Raw genomic sequence first — 17,104 nt, forward strand, 5'->3', positions numbered from 1 at the left:
AGCCATCACCTTGGTAAAGACTCTGGGGCCAATGACAGGCCGAGCGGCAATGCCTAAAACTGGTAATGTGCGTCCTGGATCACAAAACGATGGAAAGCCTAGTGTGGTTTCCAGATAGGGATGTGGAGATAGGAATCTTTGATGTCCAGGGAGACCATGCACTCCGCCGCTTAATAACTGAGTGAAGGGACTCAATCATGAATCTGTGAAAGGATAGGTAGAGAGTCAAGGTCCAGGATGGGCCGAACCAAAACACCCGGCTTCAGAACCACAAATAGATTTCCGTAGAATCCCTGAGACTTCTGGGAAACCGTAACTGGAACCAGGACCTCTGAATGAAGCAGCCTGTCGATTGCCTGCCGAAACACTAGTCGTTTTGCAAGATCAACTGGAGCGCCCATGGTGAAAAAACGAACAGGGAGTGGAAGGGCAAAGTCTATTTTGTAACCCTGAGACACCAGATTTTGAACCAAGAATCGGAACACGTGTGGAATCAAAACTTCCGAAAACCGTAGAACGCGGGCACCCACCTTAAGATCCCCGAGGTGGGAGGGAAACCAGTTATGCGGCTTATCTGCCAGCTTGGGGTCCAGACGACGGGAGCTAGAAGCCTGGTGTCCTCTAGAACCTCCTATAATTGCAGAGGCAGCTCCTCTTGTTCTGCCCTGGAATCTAGTGGGGACCCTAAAGGAACGAAAATACAGACACTTGAATGAATGACGCTGAGTCGTTGCAGAGGAAGGCAAAAAGGTACTCTTGCCAACCGTGGCCAGAGAGATCCATTTGTCTAGCTCGGGACCAAACAGTATATCGCCTGTAAACGGAAGCCCTTCAACCGCACACTTAGATTCAGCATCTGCTTGCCAAGAGCGAAGCCACAGGGCTCGTCGAGCCGCTACTGCAGGGGCAGAAATTCTGGAGCCTACCTGACCAACATCTCTAGAGGCTTCCCATAGATAAACAGCCGACTCCTGGATATGTTCTGCCAGAGAGATAAGATCCGCTCCTGGCTTTTTAGATCACACCCTTCAGCTAATTGTTTGGCCCATTTTTCTATCGCCTTGTTCACCCAGGAGCCAACAAGAGCCGGTCTAAGTAGGGCCCCAGCGGCGTATAGATGGACTTAAGAGTGGTTTCCAGCTTCCGTTCAGAACCTTCCTTCAAGGTCGTAGCGCCTGGCACGGGAAGCGTATTTTTTTTTGAGAGACGAGATACAGTAGAGTCCACCTTACTTCTGTTATCTACAGGAAAAGGATAAAGAGACCGAAAGTAACGCGGAAGTTTGAACTTTCTATCTGGATGTTTCCATGCTGCCGCCATTTGTTCATCTAAATGAAGGGAAACTGGAAAGGTAACCGTGGATTTTTGTTTCTTACCAAATAGAGAAGAATCCACCGACTCCTGAACCTCCGTAACGGTCACGTGAAGGATTTCCCTGACTGCCAGGATAAGAGCCCCTACGCCTTGCGAAGGGGCCTCAGGTTCCTGTGAGAAAACCTCAGTATCCGAATCATCTAACATTTCGCCCTCCTCCCCTGAAAGGAATCATATACGTCAGATTCCTCCAATTGCAGCACCGCCGGAAGGGCACGTTTCCTGGAAGGACGACTTACCATGAGTTCTGAGGGTCTAGAGCAGAGGTTCTCGAACTCGGTCCTCAGGACCCCACACAGGTCACGTTTTGCATGTAACCCAGCAGGTGCATAGGTGTATTCATTACTCACTGACACATTTTAAAAGATCCACAGGTGGAGCTAATTATTTCACTTGCGATGATTTGAGGGGATCTGGAAAACATGCACTTTGGGGTCCTGAGGACAGAGTTTGATAACCTGTGGTCTAGAGGAAGAGCCCATTATCTGAGCTAAACTATCCACTAAGCGGGCTAACTCCTGAGCCCACGCAGGTTCATTAGCTAGGGAAGTACTGGGACCCTTCCGTGCCTGTCTTTCCAGGAAGCAGCCAATTCAGAGATTAGATCTGACATAACCTCTAAACTATGCATCCATGAGGGCGGTATGTCCTGACCATGCGCACTCACTGTAGAGCCCTTTGAATCACAAGCCTCGCAGAGAAGAGCCTTCAGAACGAGCATGTGAAAACTTTTTCTTGCATTTGGAGTTTTTGAAACGTCTTTTCTGCTGCCTTAGTTAACATCTTCACAGACACACACATCAAGAAAAACACACAGATAGCTTGTCCGAGAGAAATAATCACAGGGGAGACGGACGATAGAGGGAGAGAAGCAGAAATCACAATACTACTCCCAAACCCCAAGGGAACTTACAAGCAGCGGTGGATACAGCCAGCCTGTAGCAACCCAGCGCTCTCTAGGAAACTGCTCAGGATAAGAGCTTCTGTGTAAAGGAGAGAAACGCAGGAAAATGGCACTGCTCCAAGTGAGCAGTGCTCGCCAATTGAAGAGGAGGCGATGCAGAGGGCGGTGCTATGCAATCTAAGCACATAAGAAAATGGCAGCTCCCTATTAGCCTCGTCCCTTCGCAAGTAATGGAGCTCGGCGCTGTGCGCAGCCGGGATGTCAGTGGGCTGAATAATTAAATTGATGCCACAGCGCAGCTTTAAAATAGTAGTAGGGAGGGAGGGGGGGGGGGGCACATTACAACTAACCGTGACAGCTGCGGCAGTCCGCACAATCACTGAGATCTGTACCAGCCTGAGCAACTACCGGACACCTGCCGGGTGCTATAAGCGCTTTCTCTCTCTCACCTGTTATCAGGTGATAGGCTGTAGTGTCAGCTCCTCTGTACTGTGACAGACGCGGAATTTGCGCTGTCACTGAGTCCAAACTTAACCCACCGCTCCCGTTAGACAGGAGTAGTTGTAATACTTACACAGTGTAGCTGCGGACGGAATGCTGGGCTATGAGGGTTTTTGTGAACAAGCCGGACATAAGCCGTTTCCAGCTGTGGTGAGCCTCACAAAAACTGATGTCTAACAGGGGTCCCCGCTCATGGCACCGGACACAAGCTGCAGTAGCCGTGGCGGTGCCCTTCCCAGTGGCTCCCACGTAGCAGGCAAGCTGTCACAGTGAGCAGTCTGCCTGTCCTCATATAACAGTGAATTAAAATAAAGTAATAAAATAAATCAATTGAGAAACTAATAGGGCTGGAGACAGCCCCATTTGTGCACCGGCTCTCCCTGGCACATTTTCAAAACTGGGGCTGATGGGGCATAGAGGGGGAGGAGCTAGTCACACATTTTAGTTTGGTTTAAGTGCCAGGCTCTACTCATCTATACTCCAGTGTTGTAGCTCCAATGTTCTATAGTGGATGAAAATGAAAAAATGTCTGTGTGATTCAATAAAATATTAATTTTAAATGTAACTAATAACAGTAAGTGTGTGAATGCCATTAGAGCAGTCTGCCGTTCTGCAGAGTGCCACTAGCTGCCACAGTGTATGCAGCAATTTCACAAATGCGTATCAACAAGTGATCTTCCAGATGCGGAATTCCAGAAGCATGCTCTATCAGCTCAAAGCTTCCATTGCAAATTTTACTACAAAAGGAGACATGATTACCACTCACCTGGAATAAGCGTTGGAACTGAGGGTTGGGGATTTTGCTGGGTTTGAATAATTCCTCTAGACCCTCCCCATCATCGTGCACCAAACTCATGTTGTCAATCAAAGAGTCCACTGCAGATAGCTGTGTATCTGAGAACAGGAAGAGGACCTGTAATCAACCTGACAGCGAATTTAGAGCTTTTATCACTGCTCTACCACTGTGTTGGAAGACTAGACAGTAATATTATACCTTACACAACTAACCCACCACTATCTCTTTCTAGTGAAGATCTTTACATAGATATGAAAGGACAATACACTTTGATGACACTGGAAATGTGAACTTGAATTTATAGTTGTACAGTACCTGTAGGCTTGATCTTTTTATTATTGCTGAGGGAGGAGAATATATATTGTCTCAAGTCCTCCATGTATGGCAGCTGAACGTACACTAGGCACTGAACAAAGAAAAGAGGAGAATTCAATATCATGGTGCCCATAGTACAGATGTGCTGCAACCCTTAATGACCAGATACACTACTTCTCTAAACTGCTGAAAGCTAATGAGTCACATTCATAAAAGTAGCAAAGAGATGGATTTCCACCACAAAAGATTGTTCTGTAGGAGCATCCTCAATACTTTTCCCAATTGTAAAGTGTTGCTGAATATGCTATAGCTAATGCTATCAATATAAACGTTATAAACTTTTTCCTTTTTGTCTAATTCACATCTACTTAAGCTGCCCATGCTCAGTCCAGTCAGATAGGGCCAGACAATATACACATCTTGAAAGACCAACTTTGGAATACAGATGTGTCCTACTACATCTATCCTCAATATGCCACGCAGCGCGACATGCCTGGTGTGAGTGAGCCGCTAGTTCTTGTGCAACTCGTCTTTATTTGCCGAAAATGCGTCTTAGTCGCAATGCAAAGCAATTAGGAAGCACCAGAAGACACTGCCCGATTCATTTTATATGAGACACTGTGTGCGATGGAGTCTGTAAACGGAGCTTGGAGTGGAAAAAAGCTGCGGCCGCTGCATTGTAGCACTTCGTATGTTGATTGAGAGACTTAGTCGCACACAGATATGTGTTGCATATCAAAATAATCACCACATTCTCCCGATGCATCCTAGTCGCATTGCTACTTTTTTTTTTTTTGCCAAAAAAAAAAAAAAGACACGAAAAAAAATGCCCGCATCATAGAGTCGCACAGGCGCGCCGAGAGGGGCTGTTTGGCACGACTGCAGCAAAGTTGTTCAAGGACACATCTGTACCTGGCTGCTCAATCACATGGGCCGAACAGCCAGATACTAAGAGACACCATCACTGGTACTGGAAAATGATTGGTTACATTTACTTTCTTTCACAAAAGACATCTGATGCCCCCCATTTTAAAATGAGTATACTCTTGAGGACCCAACACATTACACACTAAGCTATGAAGGTAATACTTTTTTTAATTTTCCTGTGTACATAACACGTTTTCTTTAGTGACATGACAATGGAAGTAAAATTAAATTTTAACATTTGACTGGCAACGAGTTCTCTCAAACAAATGTCATTACCTGACTGACAGAAAATGAGGCAATATGCACACACTCATGCACTCTCTGCAAGCACCACCCTCTAAGATTTAGGAAACCCCCTCCCTATCATTATAAACTGCACTGTATGCCCCCTGCAGTTCTATTGCTTCAGCTTCACTGCACCAAAAAGCCCATGAACATAATTAGATAACCTTGTAAGGCCATGTGAATAAATAGTAGCTTTAAGCTGTATCAGCATACCTTGTATTTCTCTTTGATGTGAGGGAATGCCACGCCAACCTGGGGGTTCGATCTTCTATCATAGGCATATCGTACAATGGCAACCATTTCCATCTCGTCCAGAGCCTGAATCAGAGCTGACAGCGCAACAGCTGCTGCCTAATGGAGGGCAAAAACATACAGGTAACTAAACTAAGATAAAGGAAAGAAATCAATCAATGAGAGATATAATGTATGTAGAGAGTAGGTGTCCCTGTCAAGTTAATAATCATGATCATGTACATATACACAATACAAGTTGGATGAGTCCAGCATTTCTTCCATTTATACAGTGAGGAATTTCAGTGACTCAGAAGGGTGGTGGGAGTGGGGCATCTAACGGGTCTGGGGCTGCTCAACATTCAGAAAACATAATTGAAGATATTACATGTGGAAGATTGGGGCAGCATCCATCCAATACACTCTTATAGAATCTATAGCTTATAGCAGAGGTTCCCAAACGTGGTCCTCAAGGCACCCCAAAAGGACAGGTTTTAGAGATATCCATGGTTAAGCACAGGTGGTTAAAACAAATTGACTGAAGTACTAAATACATCTGTGGTCAAGCATGTATATCCTAAAAACCAGGAGTAGATGTACTAAGCATTGGAGAGTTGTTTTTGAACAATGACAGTTAGGAGCTGATTGGTTGGTACTTTAGCTACATGCACTTTATAACTCTCCAAGGCTTACTGCATCTCCCCCTGGACTCTTAGGATGCCTTGAGGAGTTTGGGAACATCTGGCTTATAGTAATTTGTAGTTTATGATGGCTTAATACTCTAATAAAATACCTTGTCTTAGAGTTACCTTTAATATTGAGACAAATACATATAAGTATATCACTTGCAATAAGAATGATAATGATATATATACAGCTTTACGGGGGCATCATGTAATATGCATAGACTCGTAAGGTTGTCAACATATACCATATGCACAATTTGTGCTAATATCCTGAAAAGAAACAGTTACATAGAATTTATACAAATTGTACTAATAGGTTATGTCCATAGTTATGTGGAAAAAAAAAAAATAAGGTCTTTATAACCATCATGTACATCTGTACATTTTTACAAATAGTATAGGGCAGAGGTTGGCAAAAAAAAGAATCCAACACAGATCAGGCAACAATCTATTTTTAATATTTTGCAACATCAGCAGGAAAATCAGATCTTCCTTTCCTTTCTGAAATAGCATAGCACATTTCCCTATTACATCTGCTCTGTCTATGTGGCAGTATGTCTGTTAAGGGCCACTTTCACATTTTCGGTGCCATATTACAAGTTAAATGTTGCCCATTTTCACAACATGAGAGGCACAGTAACCATTTATGAATTGACTGCGTGAGAGAACTAACATTCTATTCTATGTAACAAAAGCTCTGTAACCTGTGCTTTTGTAGCTTTTCAATTAGATATTTTGAAGATCACCCCCACCTGCAGACTCCAGCAAGATGATCATGCTGGAAGTTGCAGTTAAATAAACAGGACAGGTATTGGGCATCTAATCATTCATGAGAAACCAGTCTTACTCTAAACTCACATCATCGTCCTTTGGTGCAAAAATCTTCAGAGCTTGACTGCCCATGAAATGGGTTCTCTCAATCTGGGAAAACAATTGCAAACACAACTATTAATGTTAATAACTCAGGTTTAGTAACAGAATGTTTCAAATTATACATATATTCATCTTCTGTGTATTCAGTGGCATGAAGAAAGTGCAGCATCTGTGTCTCTGGCAGATAGAATTACCAGTGATGAATTAGTGAATCCCAGAACGGAGAAACATTTTGACTCGGTTTTATACTTCATCTGTTCTTGATCCACCTTTGAGAACGGTATAATGTCACTTCCATAGCGGAAACCTGTTTGAGGATAGAGAGAATGTATTACATTAAATTTGTCTGGCTTGAGTCACAGGCAAGTGGAAAATTACTACAATGTAAAGCAGAACAACCTGGATCTCACTTAACTTCTCACCATGTCCAGTTGCTGAGACTTATAGTTCTATAGTAGCTGACAATCAACAAGGTGATCTAGATTAGAAAATACAACCTCAGTTTTCCTTGGACAGACACCATATGGGCAAAATATGATTAAGTAACTGACATTCTAGTAAAGGGTCATTCCCAAGTGTACTAATTTAGAAGATCACCCCCATCTGCTGATTGTGCACTGCGGAGTCGGTGACAGTTGCACACAACCTCACTTTGAAAGCAACAGTTTTGATACTATTGTGAACGAAACATTCCCCGAAGTTAGCCCTCACATATGCCAACCTTTAAGTGACATTTTATCAAAATTGGAAACGGTCAGGTGGGGACCCTTGGTCCAGTTGACATGGAATGACCTGATAATAACAATAATTTAGTAGGCATACCAGCTCAGAGGAGACAGTGAACTGGCACAGTTGTGTCTTGTGTGACACAAGACCATACAAATTCATAAACAAGACCGAATAATGAACAGTGAGCTTGGTGTCACCACAACCCCGTACATTAAAGCTGGCCATACAATAGACCAATTTTCATCCAACTAGTTGGATGAAAGTTGGTCTAGTAGTGTATGGCAAGCTTAAGAAAATTTGATATGGAATTATAAGTGAATATAACAAAATCCTGGAGTTGTGTTTTCTGTATACAGAGACATGTGGCTAGTGGAGTTCTTTTAAAGTGACTTACAGGGCGAAATTCAATTGTTTCGCCCCTCTACGCACTTTCACTTTAGACGGGAGATCGGGCAGGCTTAAACAATGGAATTCCGCCCATAGTGTAATAATTAACACAAGCTCACTTGTACATCATCTAATATCTGATTTATAGTAAAGTGAATTGATTAAGCCCATATTATAAAAAATCTTACCACTATCTTTAATGCTGGCTATACTTAGAAAATGAGAGTAATGGTAAAACTTACCTTTGTTAACTCTTTTTCTTCGAAGTCCATAGAGTCCACTGGGATACCTTGGGGGGTTTAGGTGGAGGTTAAGACTAGACAGTTAAAGATGTTGACTCCCTGGGTGCACTGGTCCTTCCCCCTATACCCCACCCCTAAGAAAGAGGCCCTTCAGTTAGTTAGCAAGCCAATGGCAGGAGGAGGACAGAAGAGAAGGTAGACTGGTGCACAGAAGAAACTCTCACACAAGGCAGATGGAGACCGGTGACCAGGAAAACCAACCTAGAGAAGCCAGGGGCATCAGGGCGGGTGCCCTGTGGACTTCAAAGAAAGAGTTAACAAATGGCAAGTTTTACCATAACTCTCATTCTTCTTCAGGGTCTATAGGGATCCACAGGGATACCTTGGAAATGTCCCAAAGCAGTATTCAAGGGTGATGACGCTCTAGAGCTGACAGGAGAATCCGGTGCCCAAATGAAGCATCCTGAGAGGCAAATGTGTCAAACGCATAGAAACGCAGAAAAGTGTGGATAGAGGACCACGTGACTGCCTTACAAAGCTGTTCAGCCGAGGCGCCATGGCGAGCTGCCCACGAAGCTCCCACAGAGCGAGTGGAATGAGCAATGATGGTAGCTGGCAAAGGGAGACCCGAGTGCAAGTAGGCCTGAGAGATAGCCATACGAATCCATCCGGCCAGGGTCTGTCTGTTAGCTGGCCAGCCATTCTTATGGAATCCATACAGGACAAATAGAGAATCTGTTTCCTAAAGGAACTGGTACGGTCAACATAGATCCTGAGGGCACGGGCCACATCCAAGGAAGCCTCCCCAGCCAAAACATCGGGTAAACAGAAGGGCGGGACTACAATTTCCTCATTGATATGGAATTTAGAGACCACCTTGGGAAGAAAACCAGGGCGAGTACGAGGAACCGCCTATCTAAATGAAAAATCAGAAGGGGGGGGGGGGTACGACATCACAGTGCCCCCAAGTCTGAAACCCTTTGGACAGAGGCAATAGCCAGAAAAAAGATGGTCTTTGCTGTTTTTAGGATCACCCAGTCCGGGACCCAGAAGGGGCGACCTCTGGTTAGGTGAGCTGTCTGTAGCCACCCATGAGAGGGACAGACAACCCTTTGGAGAGAGAACCATTGTCTTGAGACCTCAGACGATGAGGCAATCCGTTCCACCTGGAGAAGATTAAAAGCTGCAGGGGTCTTGATTGGAATTGGGAGTATTCCACCATGTCGAAGGTAGAGACCAAGGATCCCAGGACCTGCATCGCTGAGTGAATGGACACTCAGCGACTGTGGAGTTCTCTGCGCACGCGTTGTTGCAGTGTGGAGATCTTGTCATCTGTCAGGAAGACTCTTTGAACCTGAGCATCTAGAAGAGCCCCCAGATGGACCATTCTTTGGGAAGGAACCAGGGAGGATTTCTTCCAATTGATTAACCAGCCGTGATATAGCAGAAAGGCAATGGTAACCTGAAGGTGATGCTGAAGAACCTCTGGGGAGTGTGCTAATAGCAAGAGGTCGTCCAGGTATGGTAGCAGTCTGATTCCCTAACAGCGGAGACGAGCTGCCATGACCGCCATAACTTTGGTAAAGACCTGTGGGGCTGTAGACAGTCCAAAGGGCAGGGCCTGGAACTGAAAATGTTGCTGAACAGCAAACCTGAGGAATTTTTGGTGAGAAGGCGCTATAGGTATATGAAGCATCCCGAATGTCCAATGACACCATAAAGTCTCTCGGTTCCATAGCTAGCATTATAGAGTGCAAGGTCTCCATCCGAAACCTGGGCACCCTGATAAACTTGTTCAGGGATTTGAGATTGAGAATAGGACGATAAGCCCCATTCGGCTTCTGAACCAGAAACAAGGTAGAATAATAACCTGTCCCTCTCTGAGATAGAGGGACAGGAACAATCACACCCACCTGCAGTAATGACTGAATAGCCTGTTGTATAAGTAGGGTTTTGATTGGGTCAGAGGAAGGGCCTGTGGTCGTCTTAGGAAAGAGGACGTACCCGTAAGAGACCACTTCCTGTACCCAAGCTTCTGAGGTGATCTGACTCCAGCGATGGGCAAAGAGAAGAAGTCGGCCCCCTACCCTGGGATCCCCCAGAGGTAGGCCCGTCCCGTCAGGCAGACTGTTTAGCCTTTGATTTTGCAGCAGGACGGCGGGTGGCCCAGGCCTGCTTGGGCCTAGGTTTGGCTGACATAGAGGAAGCCTGCTGTCGAGGAAATGACTGGTCCCTAGGTTTGCCTTGGGGGCGAAACCCTCTAGAAGGACGTTGTCCGTTTAGCAGCTGAAGCAGAAGGCAGAAAAGCAGTCATAGAGGCCGCCAAAAAAGTGACAATTTTGTCCAAATCAGGGCCAAAAAGAATGTCCCCATTGTAAGGGAGTGATTCCAAGGCCTTTTTAGAGTCTGCATCCGCCTTCCAGGACCGTAGCCACAGAGAGCGACGGACAGACACTGACATGGACGATATTCTGGAGGTTAAAAGACTTGCTTCCAGCGGATCATCCCCTATGTAGGAGGCTGCAACCCTAATTGCGAGCCACAAGGGATATCATGTCCTGAGAGGCATCCTCTGGGAGGATCTCCTCGAGGGCATCTGTCCATCCTTCAGTTGCCTTGGCCACCCAAGCAATAGCCATGGATGGGCGAGCAGAGGCTCCTGAAAGGGAATACATACATTTCAGACCAGCTTCTACCTTTTTATCTGTGGGATCCTTCAGCAAGGAAGCAGAGGGAAAAGGCAAGGTAGAACTTTTGAACAACCATATTAGACAAATCCGCCTCTCCATCCTCGTCAAGGAAGCCTCAGAATCTGAAAGGAGTCTGGACTGAGAGGAAACCAGAAGACGTTTATGTTTACTAGGTAGTAATTTTTCACCCTGTAATATATTTTTAACAGCCGTGGATACCATCATTTCTAGGGTAGCGGGCAGAGAAGGTACTGGTATAGCCTGTACTTGTTTTGGCAACCCCATGGAGGGGGATCACAGCCTGTACAACCCCAAAGAGGGAATTACTGACGGGACAGTTAGGCGGTCTACAAGTGAATTTAGCACCTGAGTAAAGAAAGCCCATGGGGGCTCCCGGACAGGGGCTGGGGGAGATGATGGGCCAGGTGTGTTATAGCAAACGTCACAAAGTCCCTCTTGGATTAAATCTTCCTCATTCAATCCTGCTGCACATGACTTACATGAGAGTAATATGGGGGCAGCAGCTATTCTAAATTAGCACAATAGTATGAGGCAGAATATCACCACTGTGTTTTAACACAAGGGGAGAAGCAAGGTAAATACAGTAGCTAGTTCACGCTTGTATAAAGCTGTAGAACATATATGGCACTATGTATAGTGCAACTGCCCCAGAATGCGATAACGTCACAACTCCAGTGAGAAATTAAGTATATATGGTCCCTGAATACACCGGTATTGTAAGGGACCCAGAGAGAAAGAAAGTGATAGCCAAAGTATGACAGTATTGGAAATATAACACATACACACAGCGCTAGCAGACCGCATACAATGCAGAAAAGTAACTGCACAATTGGCACTAAATTCAACTACTCAGACTGTAATGTCTGGAAGGCAGTAGCGCTACATAACCTGGCTCCAGGAAGAGGTATGTAGATGGACCCGGACCCTGCGTTCCCGGAGAGCGGTGGTTGAGCTGAGAAGATGGCCGCCGGAGATCTCTGAAGGGGTGTGGCCGGAGAGGAAATGCAGCTCAGAGTGGTTCAGACCTCTGCGGAATCGCACCCTGAGCTGGGGGAGGGGCGTTTAAACAGCGAAAGCTGGCTTCCCCTAGCTGATTATTGACCCCAGGGATGTTGGTTTCCCGCACCATATGTACCCTGGTGGCCTTAGTGGAGCACGCGGACTTCCCCGCTGTACACACTCAGCGGCCTCCGGTCTGTCTGGAAAGACTGCCCACGAGCGGGTTACTGCAAACAGTAACCCGCCTTACCTGTCCCGTGTCAGAGTTGCAGTCAATGGTCATCCCGTGGGGCCAGCTAGCAAGGTACCCGGGGAGCCCGTCGAGAGTACCAGACGGAACTGGAGTCGCGACACCCGAAGGGGTGATGGAGTGTCAGCACACACATATCATGGACAGTCTGATGCTGAACACTCAGCTTGTAGAATCAATAAACGAATAAATCAAAGAAATTGATTTAGGGGTGGGGTATAGGGGGAAGGACCAGTGCACCCTGGGAGTCAACAGCTTTAACTGTCTGGTCCTAACCTCCAAACCCCCCAAGGTATCCCTGTGGATCCCTATGGACGCTGAAGAAGAAAGATCCAGATCCAGCACTAACAACTGCAGGACAATTTGGTCACATCGCACAGATCGACTAGGTGATTGCCACACACATTTTGAATTATCAGATGAATTAATTTTACAGTAAGAAAATACTCTCTTTTTAGATGTAAGTAAATCTAAGTTCTATCTGGGAAACACCAACGCTAAGGAGTAGGCAATAAAAAAGGTTAACTAGCTGACACTCCTCCCACCCTTATATACCCCCTTCCCTTAGCTAATCAGTTATCTGACTTGCACAGACAATGGAGCAAAATAGGGAAGAAAAAACAACATATAAATCACAAACACACACCAGGGAGGGAACTCAGTGTTTCCAAGATTGGAATTGATTTGATGGTTGAAGTAACCCAAAGAACACTGCAGCTGCTCTTATCTATCTTACTTTTCACTTCACCTTTCTTATTAGAGTGATGCCCTGGGGTGGCTCGGCTGAGCTGGTTTGGTGGTGTCCTGCGCCCTGGATTTGAACCCCTGTATGTTAGGGACCTACCCTACAGAGGTTACCTGGATATGGTGGGTAGGCCCATAACCTTGCCCATGATTATGCTAAAAACCTCTATTTATTGCAAAATGTTATTGCAAAATGTATTTATATACAGTATATATAATAGTAATTGGAGTTGTGGATCTGTGATTTGTTTTTTTGTAACCCTGGGATAAGAATGGCCAGTACAAATCTTTCTGCCCATGTCATGATCTGGACATTCACTAAGGACTCCTGGTTCCTCATTGTCTGTTAATGTATGCCACTGCCGTAACTGGAACCCTAAAGTCACTGCACTCCATTACTCCAGACTGGCATCTCTTGTGACTAGTGTCCTTTTCCAGGGAGAAAATGGACAACCGCTGGACAGGCTGAGAGTGCAGAGCTACCAATCCAAGTAAGGAGCATCTGTATGAACAGGGGAAAAAAAAAATGCCTATTTAGGCAGGGACACCAACTCCATCCAACGCTGAAGCATAAACTGCTAAAGTAGCCTAAATAAAAGCGTGTGAAAGGAAGGAACCGCCTCGAAATTGGCTACCATTTTTATCAGTAGCTGAATGCAGCATGGAAACCCTGTGAAGATACAAAAGGACTCGTACCAGGGAATGCAATGTCCTGATCTTGTCCCTTGGCAAAAACACATGTTGACACAAAGCGTGGAAGAGAAGGCACAGAAACACCATTCTCCGTGTCGGGACCAGATTGGACTTGGGCAGGTTGAGGACCGAGCTGTGGAATTCCAGTTTTGACATAACCTGCAAGTGAGCGCTGAGTAGATCTGATCATGGTGCTTGATGAATTGGTTGTCTAGGTAGGGGATTACAACATATCCTTGACGAACGCAGTATAGCCACCATAGATGCCAAGATTTTGGTAAATACCCTTAGCGCAGTTGAAAGCTCGAAGGGCAAAACCTAAAACTTAAGACTAAAAGGGAACCTACTGCAAAACTAAGGAGTTTGTGATCTCGTTCCAAAAAAGGAACATGCAGATATTGAGAGATACAAGGATTCCCACTCTTCCATAGAAGCAATTGCGGATCGTAAAGACTCAATTTTGAACTTCTGCACCATTAAGTGTGGGTTGAGCGTTTTTAAATTCAATATGGGGTGACAAGAACTGTCTTGTTTCTTTACAAGGAAAAGATTTTGAATAGAAACTTAATCCCCGATGATGGACTGGGATCACAACTCCTAAAATCAAGAGTGTGAATTGCCCCATCAATAGCCTTCTTCACAGTTGTTCCCGAAGAAGAGGGGTTACAAAAAACCAGTGAGGGTGAGAGCCCTCAAAGTCCAGTATGTAACCTCTTGGGAGAACTCCACTGACCCATTGGTTTGTGATTGACCAGAACCAGACGTCCCGTGACAAAAGACGGGGCCTATAAAGGTGGAATGGGGAATCCCCTGATAGAAGTCACTAGGAGGACTTGTCACCTCTACAAAAACCTAGACAGCAGGACCTCATGACCATGCGCCCTCTAAATTGAACCACTCTGAAGCCTCTGTTGCACCTCTGGTGGTCAGAAGCCAGAACTTTCCAGAGGTATGAAAGCGCCAAAATTTATGATTTCTAGGGAGGAATGGAAGGACTGGGAGACGCTGACTTTTTCCACTAGTTGCCTGCGCAATAATGTGCTCCAGCTCAGGCCCAAATAAGGATTGTCCCACAATAGGAATTGCCTTATGTCTTTTTAATTATCCACATGTCAATAGTTCAACCAAAGTGTCCTTCTGGACAAAATAGATAAGGCTGACATTCCTGAAAGGAGAGAAATAGTGACTAAGGACGCATGGCTTACATAAATTGAAGTCTGCATCAGGTTGTCTACCAGGGCTTTGCGTTCCAAAGGGTCTGCTCCCATTTGAATCACCTCTACTAATTGGTCTGACTAAGTCTCTGTTAGCCCAGGCCATGCCAATACTGGGTGCAGGGTAGTACCTGTCAATGAGTATAAGAATTTAAGTAGGGATTCACACTTACAATCCGTCAGATCTTTTAGCATGGCCGCAGTAGTTGTTGGAAGAACAGTGCCCTTTGGTGCAGGCGACCAGGGCATCCACTGCTGGAAATACCTCCCACGGTGCTGAATCCTTTTCAACAAAGGGATAAGCAAAATAAAAAACCTGCTGAAAGCTTAAACTGTTTATTTGGTTTAAACCAATCTTTGACCAAAACATCCGAAAAATGCATACATTAAGGGAAGGTCAAAACCTGCTTCTTTTTCTTAAATAAACCTGAAGGAGCTGCCGAGGTATAAGGCTCTTCATCATCAATTTTCACGATATGGCGAATGGCCTGGATAAGCTCAGTAACTCCAAGACTATCCAGAGGACTATCTACCCAACCAGAATGGTTTAACCAGTCCTGATCAACCATCTTCCCTTCCTCTGCAGAGGATCCCTCTGAATGCCCTTACCCAAGGAAATGCACAGTATGTGGAGGTTGGCGTTTACATGCACGAGTACCAGCCTAACCCAGGGCAGATTCTAATGATGAACAGTCTTTAGAAAGTCTACCCATTTGTGTAGTCAACCCCCATATCTACAGGAGTACTATCTCAGAGGAAGGAGACAGAAGTTAGGACCTGCTGCAGAGCCAAATGGAACATAATTTACTTCCTTTGCAAAGTCTGCAATCGATAGCCATTCCCTTCGACCATGCTGGTAACACTTCCTCTGTCAATGTCCCTGGATGAGCGCTGACCAAGAACCTCAGCCTCACAATCTACACAAAGGGCCTACTGTTCCTTACTCCCTTAAAGGAGTTTGGTATATTACACATGTTTTAAATCTTCTGCCAAATGCACAGCCCCCTGCTTAGCTTTGTGGGGTCTGTCTGTCACCACCAGTGGTAACGCTCACAGAGACCAAACCTGCGTCTGTAAACAGTAAACCCCCTCCTCCTTTTTCTTTTTAAAAATAAAAAAAGCAAAAAATGTATTTTATGCTAATTAGTTTGCCTAAACCTGCCATATGAGACTAGCTCAACACAAGAAAAACAAACCCTGTTACAGACCAATTTTAAAATATGCCAAAACAAGTAAAATGATTTCCAGTGTATTATACTACACTGCTCAGCCTCCGGACACATCAGCAGCCAGGAGGGGCTTGACCCGGAAGGACCTTCCACCGTCTTCTGGGAGTGTGGTCAAAATGGCAGATGCCATTACAGACGGCACCCCCAGCATTAAGGTAAGCACAGTTTTTTTCCGTGCCTCCTTGCTCCCCTCCCCCCCCTTGAGAGAGAACTGAAGCGCACTGGATCCTAAACTATCCGTACTTCGACGCTCAGCCGCCCAGCATTACCTTAGCAAGCTGTGGTGGCTGTGTTAAAAAGCCGCAGCTTCTGGGAAGCGGGCAATACGGGGGTACTTTAGTAAGATAGGGTCTCAGCACACCTCCAAGTGTCTGGTGACCCTTTTCCAGTGCCCAGAGCATGATGTGACAGGGGAAGAGAGACGCCGGCTCTGCTCCTCCATAGCCTGATCCTATACCTAAGTCAAGAAAATAAAAAGACAACTAGAAATAAAAAGGAAAAAGAGCCTTATTAAGTTTGTGCCCCTCCTGCAGGCACTAAAAAAAATAACTGAGGAACTAAGGGAAGGTGAGGGTACATAAGGGAGGGGGAAGTGTCAGCTAGTTAACATTTTAGTGCCTATTCCTCCAGAATAGAATAAAAGAAGAATCTAATTTTTAAAAGTAAAAACATTAATTTTGACCAATCACATGAAGCAGCGAAAAATACAGGACAATTATTTGCTTGGCAGACATGACCCATACGCATTTTATATAAATTCTAGATTAAAACTAAAACCTTGAATAGTGTCATCTTTTTGGACTTCTGTTTCTTCATCGTTATTCAGACAAAAAACGGTTTCCTTCTGAACATCGTCTTTTTTCAACGTTTTGGCATCTACATTAACCCATGACTTTTTCACCTTCTCCTGTGTCACCTAAAACAGCAGATAGCATTATTGAGTCAGGGAGGGGTACAGGGGGCTAGCTCTGCTGTGTGCACTCAGCAACGTGTGGGGATAGGTTTTGTTTATTA

At 45.2% G+C, this 17,104-nt stretch overlaps 1 protein-coding gene across 7 annotated transcripts in view; it reads right to left on the reverse strand.

Moving 5' to 3' along the window:
* The window catches only part of XRCC5 (X-ray repair cross complementing 5), a 154,883-nt gene that overhangs the window by 80,672 nt on the left and 57,107 nt on the right, over nucleotides 1–17,104 (reverse strand). For all 7 annotated transcript variants that reach the window (XR_015872427.1, XM_088455758.1, XM_088455761.1 and 4 more), the window contains exons 8-13: nucleotides 16,868–17,006; nucleotides 7,087–7,199; nucleotides 6,878–6,940; nucleotides 5,316–5,453; nucleotides 3,891–3,981; nucleotides 3,546–3,673 (exon numbers count right to left, since the gene is read on the reverse strand). Coding sequence is in view for 6 of the 7 variants with exons in the window: in XM_088455758.1 (XP_088311884.1) it covers nucleotides 3,546–3,673; nucleotides 3,891–3,981; nucleotides 5,316–5,453; nucleotides 6,878–6,940; nucleotides 7,087–7,199; nucleotides 16,868–17,006 (672 nt within the window). In the remaining variant the exon portion in view is untranslated. The remainder of the gene's footprint in view (nucleotides 1–3,545; nucleotides 3,674–3,890; nucleotides 3,982–5,315; nucleotides 5,454–6,877; nucleotides 6,941–7,086; nucleotides 7,200–16,867; nucleotides 17,007–17,104) is intronic.

Source organism: Taudactylus pleione, unplaced genomic scaffold, assembly GCF_031769625.1.
Source record: "Taudactylus pleione unplaced genomic scaffold, aTauple2 ptg000671l, whole genome shotgun sequence".
Lineage (NCBI taxonomy): Eukaryota > Metazoa > Chordata > Amphibia > Anura > Myobatrachidae > Taudactylus > Taudactylus pleione.